Source organism: Prionailurus viverrinus, unplaced genomic scaffold, assembly GCF_022837055.1.
Source record: "Prionailurus viverrinus isolate Anna unplaced genomic scaffold, UM_Priviv_1.0 scaffold_55, whole genome shotgun sequence".
Lineage (NCBI taxonomy): Eukaryota > Metazoa > Chordata > Mammalia > Carnivora > Felidae > Prionailurus > Prionailurus viverrinus.
Window position 1 is genome coordinate 1,743,277 of NW_025927617.1, and position 16,433 is coordinate 1,759,709.

The 16,433-nt window shown below is 36.5% G+C and overlaps 1 protein-coding gene across 5 annotated transcripts in view; it reads right to left on the reverse strand.

The window, feature by feature from the left end:
* Positions 1 to 16,433, reverse strand: part of ZDHHC15 (zinc finger DHHC-type palmitoyltransferase 15) — a 357,936-nt gene that overhangs the window by 195,781 nt on the left and 145,722 nt on the right. For all 5 annotated transcript variants that reach the window (XR_007149886.1, XM_047848206.1, XM_047848204.1 and 2 more), the window contains exons 4-7: positions 7,524 to 7,644; positions 4,210 to 4,279; positions 2,060 to 2,092; positions 1,184 to 1,304 (exon numbers count right to left, since the gene is read on the reverse strand). Coding sequence is in view for 4 of the 5 variants with exons in the window: in XM_047848206.1 (XP_047704162.1) it covers positions 1,184 to 1,304; positions 2,060 to 2,092; positions 4,210 to 4,279; positions 7,524 to 7,644 (345 nt within the window). In the remaining variant the exon portion in view is untranslated. The remainder of the gene's footprint in view (positions 1 to 1,183; positions 1,305 to 2,059; positions 2,093 to 4,209; positions 4,280 to 7,523; positions 7,645 to 16,433) is intronic.

Sequence of the window (16,433 nt, forward strand, 5' to 3'; positions counted from 1 at the left end):
ATTTTCTACACTATATTTTCTACACTAGCAGGGATCAAAGCCTTAATTAATAATTTAAATATTCTCAGGTATTTAAGTTCTCCACTGCCTTGTGTTTCTCCTTTGTTCTCCAGTTTATTATGAACTATATTTTGGTCACAAGATTCACATTCTTTCCCGCTGCTTTACCTATTCACCTGAGGTGAGATATTCCTGTTTATATATGCGCTTGTGCAATTCCTAAAGTAATAACTAGTAGCTTTGTCCAAATCTGTCTTTTGCCATTTAGGTTTAGTTTGGACAGCCCTCATCATGGGAGGTTATGATATCTTCACTGCTGTACTAGAGTTGTGGGGAAGGGATATCTTTTGGAGTCCATTGGCATGAAATAAAAAAAAAAATCACTACATTGCTGCCAGACCCCATACACATATGTAAATTAAAAATCTGCCTTTAATTCTTTTGAAAATAGATAGGTTATGGTTGAAATCTTTAAGTAGAAGAAATATGAAATGTTTTTTAGATTTCACTATAATTATTGGAATCATATTTTGAAAGTTAAAGTACTTCCAACATACATTTCATTTGATCTTGGAAATGAGCCAGTGAAACAGGTAACAGAGCCAGTATTAGAACTCAGTTTTCCCAATTCTCAACCCAATGTTTGTCATACAAAGTTCAAATAATACAAAGTTCAAATAAGACTCTCCTTTTCATTTTGGTCACATGTGAAGAGGAGTCAATGAATCTGTCTGTTCTGCAGGAATTTTGCAACTCTCCTTTGAACAGGAAGTGAGAAAGTATTTTTCAATGATGAGGGAGTACTTTGTTAGCCTTTTCTTTGGAAACTAGAGATTCAAAATTAGTTTCAACATTTTAAAAATCTATAATTGGTAATAAGTGGATTTTTATAATTTGACTAGATAAGTAAATTGTAATGCATGACTGAGAGTCAAGAGGTTATGTTCCTAAAGGTCTTAACAAGCTTCTCATGTATGACAGAAATATGTAAGTGGAATCCTTAAATAACAAACTCCTAAATCTCAGAATATTCAACATGGGAAACTTGTTTTTGGTGCCTTTCCTTCTGGTTACCTTAGTATTAGCTATTTCAAAATGTAAAAAGAAAAGTTGAAAAAATGTCACAGATTGGAGTAGGTATGTGTTTTTTCTAGGGGTGACCTGTCATGATTATTTAACTTACTCTCCAGTATTTGATGAAATAGTTGAAGACTGTTGTAGCAATGTACAGGCAGTAGAGAACAGAATAAGCTAAAAACTGAAGAAAGAATTTGTAGTTGGAAAATCCAATGCAATTATTAACCCTAAAAAAAGAAAAAAAGAAAAACTAATTTGAAATCAGGATCCACTGAGAACACACTGATACATAAGTGAACTAAGCAATGGAAATACATAACTCCTGCTGCTTCATTATGTGTTGTGTAGAAACTCAACATAAATAGAAGTGCCTTAATAGGAACAGACTGGAAAAACAAGTTCATGTTTCACTTGTTTCTCCTTTCATTTACAAGCACCGAGACACCTGGCCTACTTAATAGTTCCAGACTGGTTCCTGACACACACAAGAAAACTTGAATCTTGGATGCTGAAAACCTATTACAATCTCAGCAGCTACACTTAGTACAGTGAGGCATGTTCTCTTTTCAGTTGGACAGTTCAGACTGGTTCTGTAGGTCAGACATACAAAATTTGGAGAAGAATTACTGAAGTTAACAATCTAGAATATTTCAAACTTCAAGATAGCTAAAAACAGAACTGAATTGTATAATGTCAAAGAAGGGAACTTTTTGTGCTCAATTTCATTACTACACCCAATTACTAAAGCTAATGGACAAAAGACTGTGAGCTTTGTGAGCCCATGAATTCACCACCATACCTTTGGTGGTATATTTCTTTTTGCTTTAAAATGTCATGCCTCCCCTCCCCCACCCATGCAAATACAAAGCCCAGTGATTTATGGTTGTAGAAATAAGCATGTTACAACTATGCTTAGGAAACTATGCATTTTAAGCAACTCTTACTTGCTTACAGCAGAAAGAAATGAATCAAAAGGACATACCAAGGGCAATGATGGTCCATTTTTAATACACACCTACAAAAGAAACAAAGTACAGTGTGATTAGTGGACCTATAGAAATGAAGTAACACCTCATAATTTAACTCAAGATCTCACTAGTATTTTTACATGGTACCAGTACACTCATTCCTAGATTTCCAATATACATTATTCCCAAACTATTTGGACATCAATTATTTCTAGGATAAGCCAATCAGAACAGTTTATAGAATTATGCTGGAAGCAAGTTACATGCCTAGAAGTCTAAGGTATCTCCCCTCATTTTTCTCAATATACAGATTAATAAAAGTACAGAAGAATACATATGGCTACAGTCTGTTAAAATAAAAAACAAAAACAAATGGAGACCATCCTTGAAACTTTCCTGAGCAGACAAAACTAGTTTAGTCATACAAACAAACCTTAATTTAGCTTATTTTGTAAGACTGACTTGACCTGGGTCATTTCTTGCTTATGTCTCTGGAAATCATCAGCAATACTTAAGCTGTTTTCTAAGGTCGATATAAAGTAACGATTTACCAAGTCTCTTTCATTTAAGAAAATTCTAATATTTTAACTAATCACTGTGAAGATTAAACAGGCCTTGTTTTCCACTATATAAGCTGTTTTATAACGATGTACCCAAAGTCTCATTTTATGTTTTGGTTTGAGTGCTCCTGGTTTGTAAATCGTCTTTTTGTTGTATGCACAATGAAATTTTACTAATTACTACTCTGATGATTTATTTGTTTTACATTGGCTATTGCTGAAATTTTGACACACCTGTTTGAATCAAGGGCAAGAGAAATGTGGGTGGAACATACACCCAAGAAGAAGGACATGAATATTATATTTATTAACATAAAAATGTGATTTTATAAAGTTGGAGCAATTAGAGTAAGAAAATAAAGTAGAAGTGAGGTACAACCCAAAATATAAAGTGATTATCCATGCCTAAAAACTTATATGAATCATAAATAAACATATAAGGGAGAAGAGACAAATCTCCCATGCAGAGATTTCTTCACATTATTTGGAAGAATTCCAAATAATTTATGTATATACTCTGCCTTTAAGGAGGGGGGCATAATTCCTCTGTTCTTTAGTGTGGGCTATATATAGTGACGTCCTTCCAAAGAGTAAAGGAAGGGGGGGGAGGAAGAGTAAACTTACATTAGAGAAAACTGACAAACACTGTCTCAGACAAATGAACAAGATTAATATTGCAGTCATAAGTCATGTTCATAGTGTGTGCCCTTGATACAATACAATGATAATGGTACTTTACCTCTATGGTCTTCCTACCCAAAACACAGTACCCAAGTCTAACCATGAGAAAAATATCAGACAAATCTCACCTGAAGGATATTCTACAAAATACCCGATCATTAATCCTAAAATCCTAGAAACTATCATGGTTATTGAAAACAAGTAAAGTCTAAGAAACTGTCAGAGCTAAAAGACCTTGAGAAGACATGCCAACTAAATGTAATGTGGTATCCCAGATGGGATCCTAGAACAGAAGAGGAACATTAGAGAAAAACTGTGGAAATGTAAATAGAATATGGGCTTAAATTAGAAATAATGTATTGATGCATCACGTGGGTGGCTCAGTTGGTTGGGTGTCCAACTTCAGCTCAGGTCATGATCTCATGGTTCACAAGTTCAAGTCCCAAGTCAGGCTCTGTGCTGACAGTTCGGAGCTTGGAGCCTGCCTCGGATTCTGTGTCTCCCTCTCTCTCTGCCCTCCTCTCTCTCTCTCAAAAATAAATAAACATTAAAAAATTTAAAAAATAATGTATTGATGTTGGTTCATTAATTGTAACAAATGTATCACATTAATGTATGATGTTGATAATAGGGGAAAATGGATGTAGGACATATGAGAACTATAATCACAATAATTCTGTAAATCTAAAACTGTTTCTAAAATAAAACATTTATTTTTAAAATGGGGTTTTATATATTTTTCCTATCTTTGGAATAATTTGAATCATCATCATACCAAGAGGGTGCTTGGCATGTGCTCATTATGATTGAAAGGAAATGTTCTTATCTAGGCATGGTCCCATGTTAGCATCAGTCATTTTGTTGTCTAAGCAACCATCATCACTGGCCAAGCTCAGCCCAGGGGAAATATGGATGTCACTTACATGGCACAGACAGAGCAGTGGTGGCAGCGATCTGGCTTGATTAAATGGCACCGGTCACAGAATCTAACAGCTATAGGAAAAATCAGGTGGTTAGCATTGGTTAGGGCTCAATATGACACCACATATCTTACTAGCCTATCTGAATGGCTTGTTATACACTGATTGTGGGTAGTCAAACTCATTTCAAGTTACCAAGAAAAAGGCAGATCACAGAAGAGAATTGTGGTATGTATATTTTCTCCTGTTAGATCAATCTTGAAGGTACCTTTTGGGGGATGAAGGTGAAGGGAAATGTTTTCATATCTGTATATATGATAATAAGATTCGGTATTATAAAACAAACCTTACTGTCAACTGCTTGAGTGATCTTGGGAAAATCATTTAGATTGCTTACTCCAACTTTCCTATCTGAAAACAATTAATTCAAATGACCATTTCACAGATAAATGAAGTAAAGACTTGAACCAATCAAGTGACTTACTTGCACATAGCAAGTGAGTGGCAGAATTGTGACCACTACAGTTTTCTGACTCTTTAGTTCATTCAGGGCCCTCTTCACTCTGTAAGTCTGATATAAAAAACACATTTCTCTTTCCCTTTTTCCTTCCTTCCTTTCTTCTTTCCTTCCTTCCTTCCTTCCTTCCTTTATTTCCCTTAGATGAAAGGCATTTTACTTTTCTACTCATTTTTTCTCTGTTCATTGATACAGTATGACTGTGCTTAATGTAATTATTATTAAGTGTAACAATTAAAATCATGAATAATTTGAGCTAATATAATAATTCCATCTGAAGTGTACATTAAGCACACATAACTAATTCAGCATAAGTGAGTGCTAATTTAGCAGTTTGTGTTTATTTCTAGCAATGGAGGGGTGACAAAAGCATGGGTATAATTGAGGCAATGAAGAAGGGAGAGGGTCATGCATGTTTAATTCATTTAGCATTGAACTGAACAGTCAATGCCATTGCCCAGTTTAAGCTGCCATTATCTCTCATTCAGATGATCGCAATAGCTGCCTAATTATTTACTCTGCTTTCATTTCTGTTCCCCACAATTCATTCTTTATAGAATAGCCAAATAATCTGTTAAAATGTGAATCAGATTATATCACTTTTCACTTGAAACCTTCATTGTACTTGGGGTGCCTGGGTGGCTCAGTTGGTTAAGCATCTGACTTCAGCTCAGGTCATGATCTCACAGTTTGTGAGTTTGAGCCCCACATCAGGCTCTGTGCTGACAGTGTGGACCCTGCTTGGGGTTCTATTTCTCTCCCTCTCTCTCTGCCCCTCGCCCACTTGTGGTCTCTCTCTCTCTCTCTCAAAATGAATAAATAAATAAATAAGTAAATAAATAAACTTAAAACACCCTTCAAACACCCTTGGAATAAAATCCACATTCCTTTCCATGGCCTGAATCATCTGGCCTCTGCTTGGCTCTTCAATTTTAACTGGTATCACTCTCCACCTGCTATACTCTGGTCACACTGGCTATATGTTTGTTCTTCTAATACTGTAAGCTTGCTCCTATCTAAGGGCTTTTTGTACTTGCAGTACCTTCTGCCTGGGATGTTAGTCCCTCTGCTCTTTATTTCCTGCTAGTTACTTTTTTATTATTCAGGTCTCAAATAAAATGATATTCCTCAGAGAAAATTTCTTTATGTCATTAGGGCAGCAAACAAATGATTCAAGGGTCCAGAGAATAGTTGGTAGTGAGTGGAGCAGCCAGTTGAAGACTGTGAGAGAACCTGAGAATTCATGCCCTGTTTAAAAAGAGTTGCTACTACTCAGCTTTAGCTAATTTTTGCCATGTGAAAATGTAATTGAAAATTGCCAGATGTCTGAGTTTTCAAGATAAGCCAGAAATATGAACTTTCATGTGGAAAATTACAATTGTTAAAAATTAAAAACAAGTGCAAAGTTTTTTTTTCAATTAAACAAATATTTATTTATCTGTGAATAGTGCCCGACACTGAAAAAGGTACTACCAATACAAAATTCAGTATGAGATGAAGCTCCTTGCCTTTAACTGGCTAACAATCAAGGAAGGAGAAAACACAGGAAACCAAATAATTATAAGATAATATAAACAAGTGCAAAGTTTTAAAAGATACATTAGAGATCAACAAAATGTATCTCAGGTCCAATTCATCCCACAGGCTTTCAGTTTGTAACCAACCTCTGTTCTATCACATCATTCTGTTTACTACTGTGATAAATTATACAAATAATTTCCTGTCTACTTTTCACTATATTTCAGTGTGCATGAAGAATTTAAAAAAATCATGAGAACCATGACATCAATACTCTAACAAAATTAATAAGTCCTTACCCAGACCATATTAAAATTCCCCCAATTGCCACATAGGACCTTAATAAATGATTGTTGAATAAATAAATGATAAATAGATAAACACAGATGTATAACAGTATAATTCCCACATCCTTGAAACATGATCTTTCTTATCAGAAACATTAGGATATCTTGTCAAAAGAGGCTTCATTTTCAAATTTTGAAAGGTGGAGAATTGGTTCAGCTAGTACTCTTCTAGTCACACAGATGAAAACGAAGAGTAAAACCCCATAGTGGATATTTACCCAAGAAAGATGACATATCTCTGCACAAATACTTGTGCAAGAATATTCATGATAATTAAGCACTGAAACACCAAATGTGCGTCAATTGGTGAATGGATAAACAAACTATGATATATTCATACAATGAAATACTACTCAGCAATAAAAGAATAAAATAAAAATCAATGTGAATGAATGTCAAAAATATTATGCTATATAAAATAAGCCAGACACAACAGTACATATTGTATGATTCCATTTATGTAAAATTCTAGAGCAGGTAAAACTAATCTATGGTGGAAAACTAGCAGAATAGTGGTTGTTGGGTACCCAGTACTCCTACTGGGTAGGAGTATAAAAGAAGTTTATGGGGTGTGGTAATGTTTATAGAGGTTTTGGTTACATTGATGTGTACATTTGTCAAAACACCGAATGGCACACTTAAGATTTATGCATGTCTTTATATGCAAATTTCACCCAAAAAAGAATGATAAAATATATAGGTAGGTGTGTATTGATATCTGATACTTACTTTGAAATGTATCAAAAAATAAGATGGCTTGATGGGAGATGGATAGAGGGATGGATTTGTGGAAAGATAGGTGATAAAGTAACATAGCAAATGTTAGTGGTGGACTCCAAATGCTAGGTATACAGGTGGGCCTGTGGATATATATGACTTAGCCTTTTTGAGATCCTTGCTGATCTGCTTCTCTAGGTGACTTTCAACGAACTGACCTCCACTCCCAGTTCTTGTGTAAACTGGTAGCTTTTTGGCCATATCGATGAGCATCTGCTTCTGGACCTCAGGTCTTTCTTCATTTTCATAGCGTTCTTTGTCTGAATACGACAAGTGGAACTAGAAGCAGAAGTGAAAAGTGAGACTTTATTCTCCAAGATTCGCATAAAAAATTAAAACAATAATAGTTATTCAGATGAAAATATTTGTTACCTATCCTTGAAGTCCAGATACCAATTTGGCTTATAACTTTCTCAGGATAAATATCTGAATTATTTTATCTGACTTTTATCTCAGTCTTCATAAGTCTATGTGATAGGTGGTATTGTTTTATAAATAAAGAAAAGAAAACTTAGTGAGGTTAAGTACTTTGTCCATGGTTATACTCATTTAAGCAGCATGTAGCAAAGCTGAGCTCTAAACCCAGTTCACTTGATTCTAAGATTTATGCCCTTTCCACCCCATTATACCATAATATGATGTTATATACAGATATGTAACATCTTGCTGTCAGGACCCTGTTGATGATTAACTATGATTGTTATTAAGTTGTAGGTTTTTTTTTCACACCTGTCAGAATGGCTAAAATTAACAGCACAAGAAATAATAGGTATTGGTGAGGATGAGGAGAAAGGGGAACTGTCTTGCACTTTTGGTGGGAACGCAAACTAGTGCAGCCACTCTGCAGAACAGTATGGATGTTCCTCAAAAAGTTAAAAATAGAATAGTGCAATTGCACTACTAGGTATTTAACCAAAGGATACAAAACTACTGATTTGAAGGGTTACATGCACCCCGATGTTTATAGCAGCATTATCAATAATAACCAAGCTATGGAGAGAGCCCAAATATCCACTGACTGATGAATGGATAAAGAAGATGTGGGATATATATATAGTCAGAGAAAGGCAAATACCATATGGTTTCATTCATATGTGGAATTAAAAAAAAACAGAACAGCCAATCATATGGGGAGGAGAGAGGGAAGCAAATCATGAATTTTAAGAAAACATAGGAAAAAACTGAGGGTTGATGGAGGGAGATTGGTGGGAGATGGGCTAGATGGGTGATGGGTATTATGAAGGGCACTTGTGATGAGCACTGGGTGTTGTATGTAAGTGATGAATCACTGAATTCTACTCCTGAAACCAATATTGCACTGTATGTTAATTAACTGGAATTTAAACAAAATTTTGAAAAAAAGTTGTAGGTATTTTTCATAGATGACACTCTTAGAGAAGCTGGCTGAGACTGCTTGTGACACTGTATATTATGATCTTGCAAATGAGTAGAAATTTGGGTATTCTCACTATTTCAGAAATTTTTGGTCTGATATGAGGCTTATTGCCAATGTGGGCACCATAGTTTGCTAATCTTGCAAAAGATATGTCAATGATTTTCCAAAGTAACACAAACTTGAAAGCTTTTTTTCTGTCTGGGCCAAAAGATAGGCAGAGGTGAAAAAGAGAAGGATCTGTGATCAGATTTTTAGGGTTTAAACCTCATCTCTTCCACTTAATAGGTAAAAAATCACATTGGAAAATCAGACACGCTCAACCCAAGTTTCTTCATCTGTAAAATAGAAGAAATGATATCTACTTCATAAGATTGTTGTAAAAACACTGGATAATAAGTAATTAAAAGTTATGTTTAGAGTCTAATTTATTTTATTAATTTATTTTTGAGGGGGGGAGGGGAAGAGAGAGACGGAGAGAGAGAATCCCAAGCAGCCTCCCTGCACTGTCAGTGAAGGGTCCGATGTGGGGCTCAATCTCATGAACCATGAGATGAGGACCTGAGCCGAAATCAAGAGTCAGACGCTTAAGCCAACTGAGCCCCCCAGGTGCCCTACAAGTACATTTTCTTAAATCACTTAAAAATACTTGATATTGTCATTTTATATTTTTTATTTTTTTTTAAGTTCATTTATCTTAGACAGAGAGAGACAAAGAGAGCAGGGGAGGGGAAGAGAGACAGGAGGAGAGAGAGAGAATCCCTAGCAGGCTCTGCTGTCAGTACAGAGCCCTATGTAGGCTGAAACTCATGACAGTTTGGCTACTGTTGACAGTGTTGTTATAACATTGGGTGCATGTGTCCCTTCGAATCAGCACACCTGTATCCTGTGGATAAATGCCTAGTAATGCAATTGCTGGCTCATAGGGTAGTTCTCTTTTTAGTTTTTTGAGGAACCTCCATACTGTTTTCCAGAGTGGCTGCACCAGCTTGCATTCCCACCAACAATGCAAAAGAGATCCTCTTTCTCCACATCCTCGCCAACATCTCTTGTTGCCTGAGTTGTTCATGTTAGCCATTCTGACAGGTGTGAGGTGGTATCTCATTGTGGTTTTGATTTGTATTTCCCTGATTATGAGTGATGTTGAGCATTTTAGCATGTGTTGGTTGACCATCTGGATGTCTTCCTTGGAGAAGTGTCTATTCATGTTTTTTGCCCATTTCTTCACTGGATTATTTGGCTTTTGGGTGTTGAGTTTGATAACTTATAGATTTTGGATACTAACCCTTTACCTGATATGTCGTTTGCAAATCTCTTCTCCCATTCTCCTGGTTGCCTTTTAGTTTTGCTGACTGTTTCCTTCGCTGTGCAGAAGCTTGTTATTTTGATGGGGTCCCAGTAGTTCATTTTTGTATTTGTTTCCCTTGCCTCTGGAGTCGTGTTGAGAAAGAAGTTGCTGCGGGCAAGATCAAAGAGGTTTTTGCCTGCTTTCTCCTCGAGGATTTTGATGGCTTCCTGTCTTCCATTGAGGGCTTCCACCCATTTTGAGTTTATTTTTGTGTATGGTGTAAGAAAGTGGTCCAGGTTCATTGTTCTGCATGTTGCTGTCCAGTTTTCCCAGGACCACTTGTTGAAGAGACTGTCTTTATTCCATTGGCTATTCTTTCCTGCTTTGTCAAAGATTAGTTGCCCATACGTTTGTGGGTCAATTTCTGGGTTTTGTATTCTGTTCCATTGATCTGAGTGTCTGTTTTTGTGCCAGTACTATACTGGCATGATGATTACGGCTTTGTAGTAGGGCTTCAAGTCTGGGATTGTGATGCCTCCTGATTTGGTTTGCTTTTTCAAGTTTGCTTTGGCTATTCAGGGTCTTTTCTGGTTCCATACAAATTTTAGGATGGTTGGTTCTAATTTGGTGAAGAATCCTGGCGTTATTTTGATAGGAATTGCAATGAATGTGTAGATTGCTTTGGGTAGTATGGATATTCTAACAATATTTGTTCTTCCAATCCATAAGCACGGAATGGTTTTCCATTTTATATTTGTGTCTTCTTCAATTTCTTTCATGAGCTTTCTATAGATTTCAGTGTATAGGTATTTCACCTCTTTGGTTAGGCTTGTTCCTCGGTATTTTATGGATTTTGGTGCAATCATAAATGGGATTATTTGATTTCATTCTGTTCTTCATTATTGGTGTATAGGAATGCAACAGATTTCTGTGCATTGACTTTATATCCTGCCACTTTGCTGAATTCATGAATCAATTCTAGCAGTTTTTTGGTGGAATCTTTTGGGTTTTCCATATAGAGTATCATGTCATCTGCGAAGAGTGAAAGTTTGACCTCCTCCTGGCCAATTTGGATGCCTTTTATTTTTTTGTGTTGTCTGATTGCAGAGGCTAAGACTTCCAATACTATGTTGAATAACAGTGGCAAGAGTGGACATCCCTGTCTTGTTCCTAATCTTAGGGGGAAAGCTCTCAGTTTTTCCCCATTGAGGAGGATATTAGCATTGGGTCATTCATATATGGCTTTTATGACCTCTAGTTATGCTCCTTCTATCCCTACTTTCTTGAAGGTTTTTATCAAGAAAGGAGGCTGTATTTTGTCAAATGCTTTCTCTGCATCTATTGAGAGGATCATATGGTTCTTGTACTTTCTTTTATTGATGTGATGAATCACGTTAATTGTTTTGTGGATATTGAACCAGCCCTGCATCCCAGGTATAAATCCCACTTGGTCGTGGTGAATAATTTTTTTTTAATGTATTCTTGGAGCCAGTTGGCTAATATCTTGTTGAGGATTTTTGCATCCATGTTCATCAGGGAAATTGGTCTATAGTTCTCCTTTTTAGTGGGGTCTCTGTCTGGTTTTGGGGTAAAGGTAATGCTGGCTTCATAGAAAGAGTTTGGAAGTTTTCCTTCCATTTCTATTTTTTGGAACAGTTACAAGAGAATAGGTGTTAACTCTTCCTTAAATGTTTGGTAGAATTCCCCTGGAAAGCCATCTGGCCCTGGACTCTTGTTTCTTGGCAGATTTTTGATTGCTAATTTGATTTCCTTACTGGTTATGGGTCTGTTCAAATTTTCTATGTCTTCCTGTTTCAGTGTTGGTAGTGTATACATTTCTAGGAATTTGTCCATTTCTTCCAGATTGCCCATTTTATTGGCATATAATTGCTCATAATATTCTCTCATTATTGTTTTTATTTCTGATGTGTTGGTTGTGATCTCTCCTCTTTCATTTTTGATTTTATTTATTTGGGTCCTTTCCTTTTTCTTCTTGATCATACAGGCTAGTGGTTTAACAATTGTGTTAATTCTTTCAAAGAACCAGCTTCTGTTTCATTGATCTGTTCTACTGTTTTTGTTGGTTTCAATAGCATTAATTTCTGCTCTAATCTTTATTATTTCCTGTCTTCGGCTGGTTTGGGGTTTTATTTGCTGTTCTTTTTGCAGCTCCTTAAGGCGTAAGGTTAGGTTGTGTATCTGAGATCTTTCTTCCTTCTTTAGGAAGGCCTGGATTGCTATATGTTTTCCTCTTATGACTGTGTTTGCTGTGTCCCAGAGGTTTTGGGTTGTGGTGTTATCATTTTCATTGACTTCCATATACTTTTTAATTTCCTCGTTAACTGCTTGGTTAGCCCATTCATTCTTCAGTAGGATGTTCTTCAGTCCCCAAGTATTTGTTACCTTTCCAAATTTTTTCTTGTGTTGATTTCGAGTTTCATAGCGTTGTGGTCTGAACATATGCACGGTATGATCTCGATCTTTTTGTACGTACTTAGGGCTGATTTGTGTCCCAGTACATCATCCATTCTGGAGAACGTTCCATGTGCACTGGAGAAGAATGTATATTCTGCTGCTTTAGGATGAAATGTTCTGAATATATCTGTTAAGTCCATCTGGTCCAGTGTGTCATTCAAAGCCATTGTTTCCTTGTTGATGTTTTGATTCGATGATCTGTCCATTGCTGTGAGTGGGGTGTTGAAGTCTCCAACTGTTATGGTATTACTATTGATGAGTTTCTTTGTTTGTGATTAATTGATTTATATATTTGGGTGCTGCCACATTTGGTGCATAAATGTTTACAATTGTTAGGTCTTCTTGTTCTATAGACCCCTTGATTATGATAGAATGCCCTTCTGCATCTCTTGATACAGTCTTTATTTTAAAGTCTAAATTGTCTGATGTAAGTATGGCTACTCTGGATTTCTTTTGTTGATAGATGGTTCTCCATCCCCGTATTTTCAATCAGAAGGTGTCTTTAGGTCTAAAGTGGGTCTCTTGTAAACAGCATATAGATGGATCTTGTTTTCTTATCCATTCTGTTACCCTATGTCTTTTGATTGGAGCATTGAGTCCACTGACGTTTAGAGTGAGTACTGAAAGATATGAATTTATTGCCATTATGATGCTTGTAGAGTTGGAGTTTCTGGTGGTGTTCTCTGGTCCTTTATAATCTTTGTGGCTTTTGGTATTTATATATATTTTTTCCACCTTTTCTCCCCTCAGAGAGTCCTCCTTAAAATTTCTTGCAGGGCTGGTGTAGTGGTCACCAAACTGCTTTAATTTTTGGTTGTCTATGGAAGTTTTTATCTGTCCTATTTTTTTTTTTAATTTTTTTTTCAACGTTTATTTATTTTTGGGACAGAGAGAGACAGAGCATGAACAGGGGAGGGGCAGAGAGAGAGGGAGACACAGAATCGGAAACAGGCTCCAGGCTCTGAGCCATCAGCCCAGAGCCCGACGCGGGGCTTGAACTCACGGACGGCGAGATCGTGACCTGGCTGAAGTCGGACGCTTAACCGACTGCGCCACCCAGGCGCCCCAATCTGTCCTATTTTTAATGACAGCCTTGCTGGATAAAGAATTCTTGGCTGCATATTTTTCTGATTCAGCACACTGAATATATCCTGCAACTCCCTTCTGGCCTTCCAAGTTTCTGTGCATAGGTCTGCTGCAAACCTGATTTGTCTTCCCTTGTAGGTTAGGGACTTTTTTCCCTTGCTGCTTTCAGGATTCTCTCCTTGCCTGAGGATTTTGTGAATTTGACTATGATATGTCTTGTTGATGGTCGGTTTTTGTTGAATCTAATGGAGGTCCTCTGTGCTTCCTGGATTTTGATGTGTGTGTCTTTCCCCAGGTTAGGAAGGTTTTCTGCTATGATTTGCTCACATAACCCTTCTACCCCTATTTCTCTCTCTTCCTTTTCTGGGACCCCTGTGATTCTGATGTTCCTTTTTAATGAGTCACTGATTTGTCTAATTCTTAAATCGTGCTCTTTTGCTTTAATCTGCCTCTTTTTTCTGCTTCCTTATTTTGTTTGTCATCTATATTGCTGATTCTCTGTTCTGCCTCATCCATCCTTGCCTCTGCTGCATCCATCCGTGATTGCAGCTCAGTTATAGCATTTTTAATTTCATTCTGGCTATTTTTTCGTTCTTTTATTTCTGCAGAAAGGGATTCTAATCTATTTTTGGCTCCAGCCAGTGTTCTTATTGTCGTGATTCTAAATTCTGGCTCAGACATCTTGCTTGTATCTGTGTTGGTTAATTCCCTGGCTGTCTTTTCTTTGTGCTCTTTCTTTTGGGGTGAATTCCTTCATTTTGTCATTTTGAAGGGAGAAAAGGGATTAATGAGGTAGAAAATATGAAATTAAAAAAATACAATTAAAAAATATTACAATTAAAAATTCAAAACACACACACAAATCGAATAAATGATGCGAGATTCTAGGTGTTTTGGTCTGGGTGTTAAAAGTGGTTTGACAGATTAGAGAAAAAAATGGGGGTGAGAAAAAAAAGGAAATTGTTTGAGAATTTGAAAAAATGAATACACTGAAGAAGACTAAAATGAGATGATGGTGGTAAAATAGAATTTGCAAAAAATATATACAAAAGTAAAGAATATAGTAGAAAAGAAAAAAATTAAAGAAAAATATTTTTAATAAATTTAAAAATAAATTTGAATTTTTTCATTTTCTGTATTTAGGAAAAAATAAAAGAAATGCAAAAGAGAAAAGATAAAAAAAGGAAATCGTTTGAAAATCTGAAAAAGTGAATACACTGTAGTAGACTAAAATAAAATGATGGAAGTAAAATAGAATTTGAAAAAATTTACATAAAAGCAAAAAATATAGTAATAAAATTTAAATAAAAAATATTTTTAATAGAAATTGAAAATAAAAATGAAGCTTTTCTCTTTCTACATTCAAGAAAAGAAACATAAAAGAGAAAGAAAAAGGAAAGAAAAAAAGGAAATTGTGTGAAAATTTGAAAAGGTGTACATACTGAAGTAGACTAAAATAAAATGATGGAAGTAAAATAGAATTTGAAAAAATTTACATAAAAGCAAAAAATATAGTAATAAAATTTAAATAAAAATATTTTTAATAGAAATTGAAAATAAAAATGAAGCTTTTCTCTTTCTACATTCAAGAAAAGAAACATAAAAGAGAAAGAAAAAGGAAAGAAAAAAAGGAAATTGTGTGAAAATTTGAAAAGGTGTACATACTGAAGTAGACTAAAATAAAATGATGGAAGTAAAGTAGAATTTGAAAAAAATTTACACAAAAGTAAAAAATATAGTGATAAAAATTAAAGAAATATACTTTTAATAAAAATTGAAAATAAAAATGAATTTTTTCTCTTTCTGTATTCATGAAAAATAATTGTAAAAGAGAAAAAGAAAAAATACAAAAAAAGAGAATTGAATAGACAAACCTAACAGATTGAAGTAGGACTGAAATTGCTTCATTTTCCCCTAGAAGTCAGCCTATGTAGCTCTTTATAGTCCATAAATTAAGCAGGCGGTGAGACTTGTGTTCTTGAAGTGTGAAGATGGCTCAGCTGGGCGGGGCTCAGTGTAACAGCCTCGCTCTCCACTAGTTGGTGCTGCTAGCCTACTGGGGTGGATTGTTGTGGTGCTCCTAGGTGCGTATGCATATGCACAGGAGTGGTGAAAATGGCACCACCCACCTACCCAGTCTGTTCTACTGGACCAGCGATTGTATACCCGTCCTCTGTCCTCAGCTCTCGCCCAGTCCCTACTTTTTCACTGTCTGTGACCAGGCCCCAGGCAGTACCTCTCCCCAAGTTTTGTCTCAGATGCGGCTGCTTTCCCCAGCCCCCCACCTCCGAAGGACTGTGGCTCTGACCCGTTCCACCCCTCTGTGGGAGGGTCTCACCCATCAATGGTCAAATGAGCAATGGCCGAATATCGGCTGCACCCAAGTATGCCTGCTGGACCCTGTTGTTGCCGATGCCCCGAAACTGCAGCCAGGTTCCAGCCTGTCCCAGAAAATGTTCGCGAGACAGTGTAGCAGCAGCATCTCAGGGATTATGGAAAATCACAACACACATCTGGCACCAGGCTTCACCCTTAACGACCTTGCCACAGCACCAGCAAATGTGGCCATTTTCTGGGGTCTGCTGGGACCAGGTGGCTTCAACAGTCTCTACCAAATGTCCTTCCAGCAGTGGAACTGGTTTTCTCCGTGTGGCCCGAGAAACTCCCAGACCCCACTCTGTTCCTGGGGATTCGCCCTTCCCATCAGAGCTTCACCAGGTATCAAGCTGCAGAGTTGCAGCCTTTACGCTCCCCTTGTTTACAATCTTAATGGAATTTAAACCCTCTCCTTTCTGCTTTCTCCCTTTTTAGTTTAGTCCCTGTGGC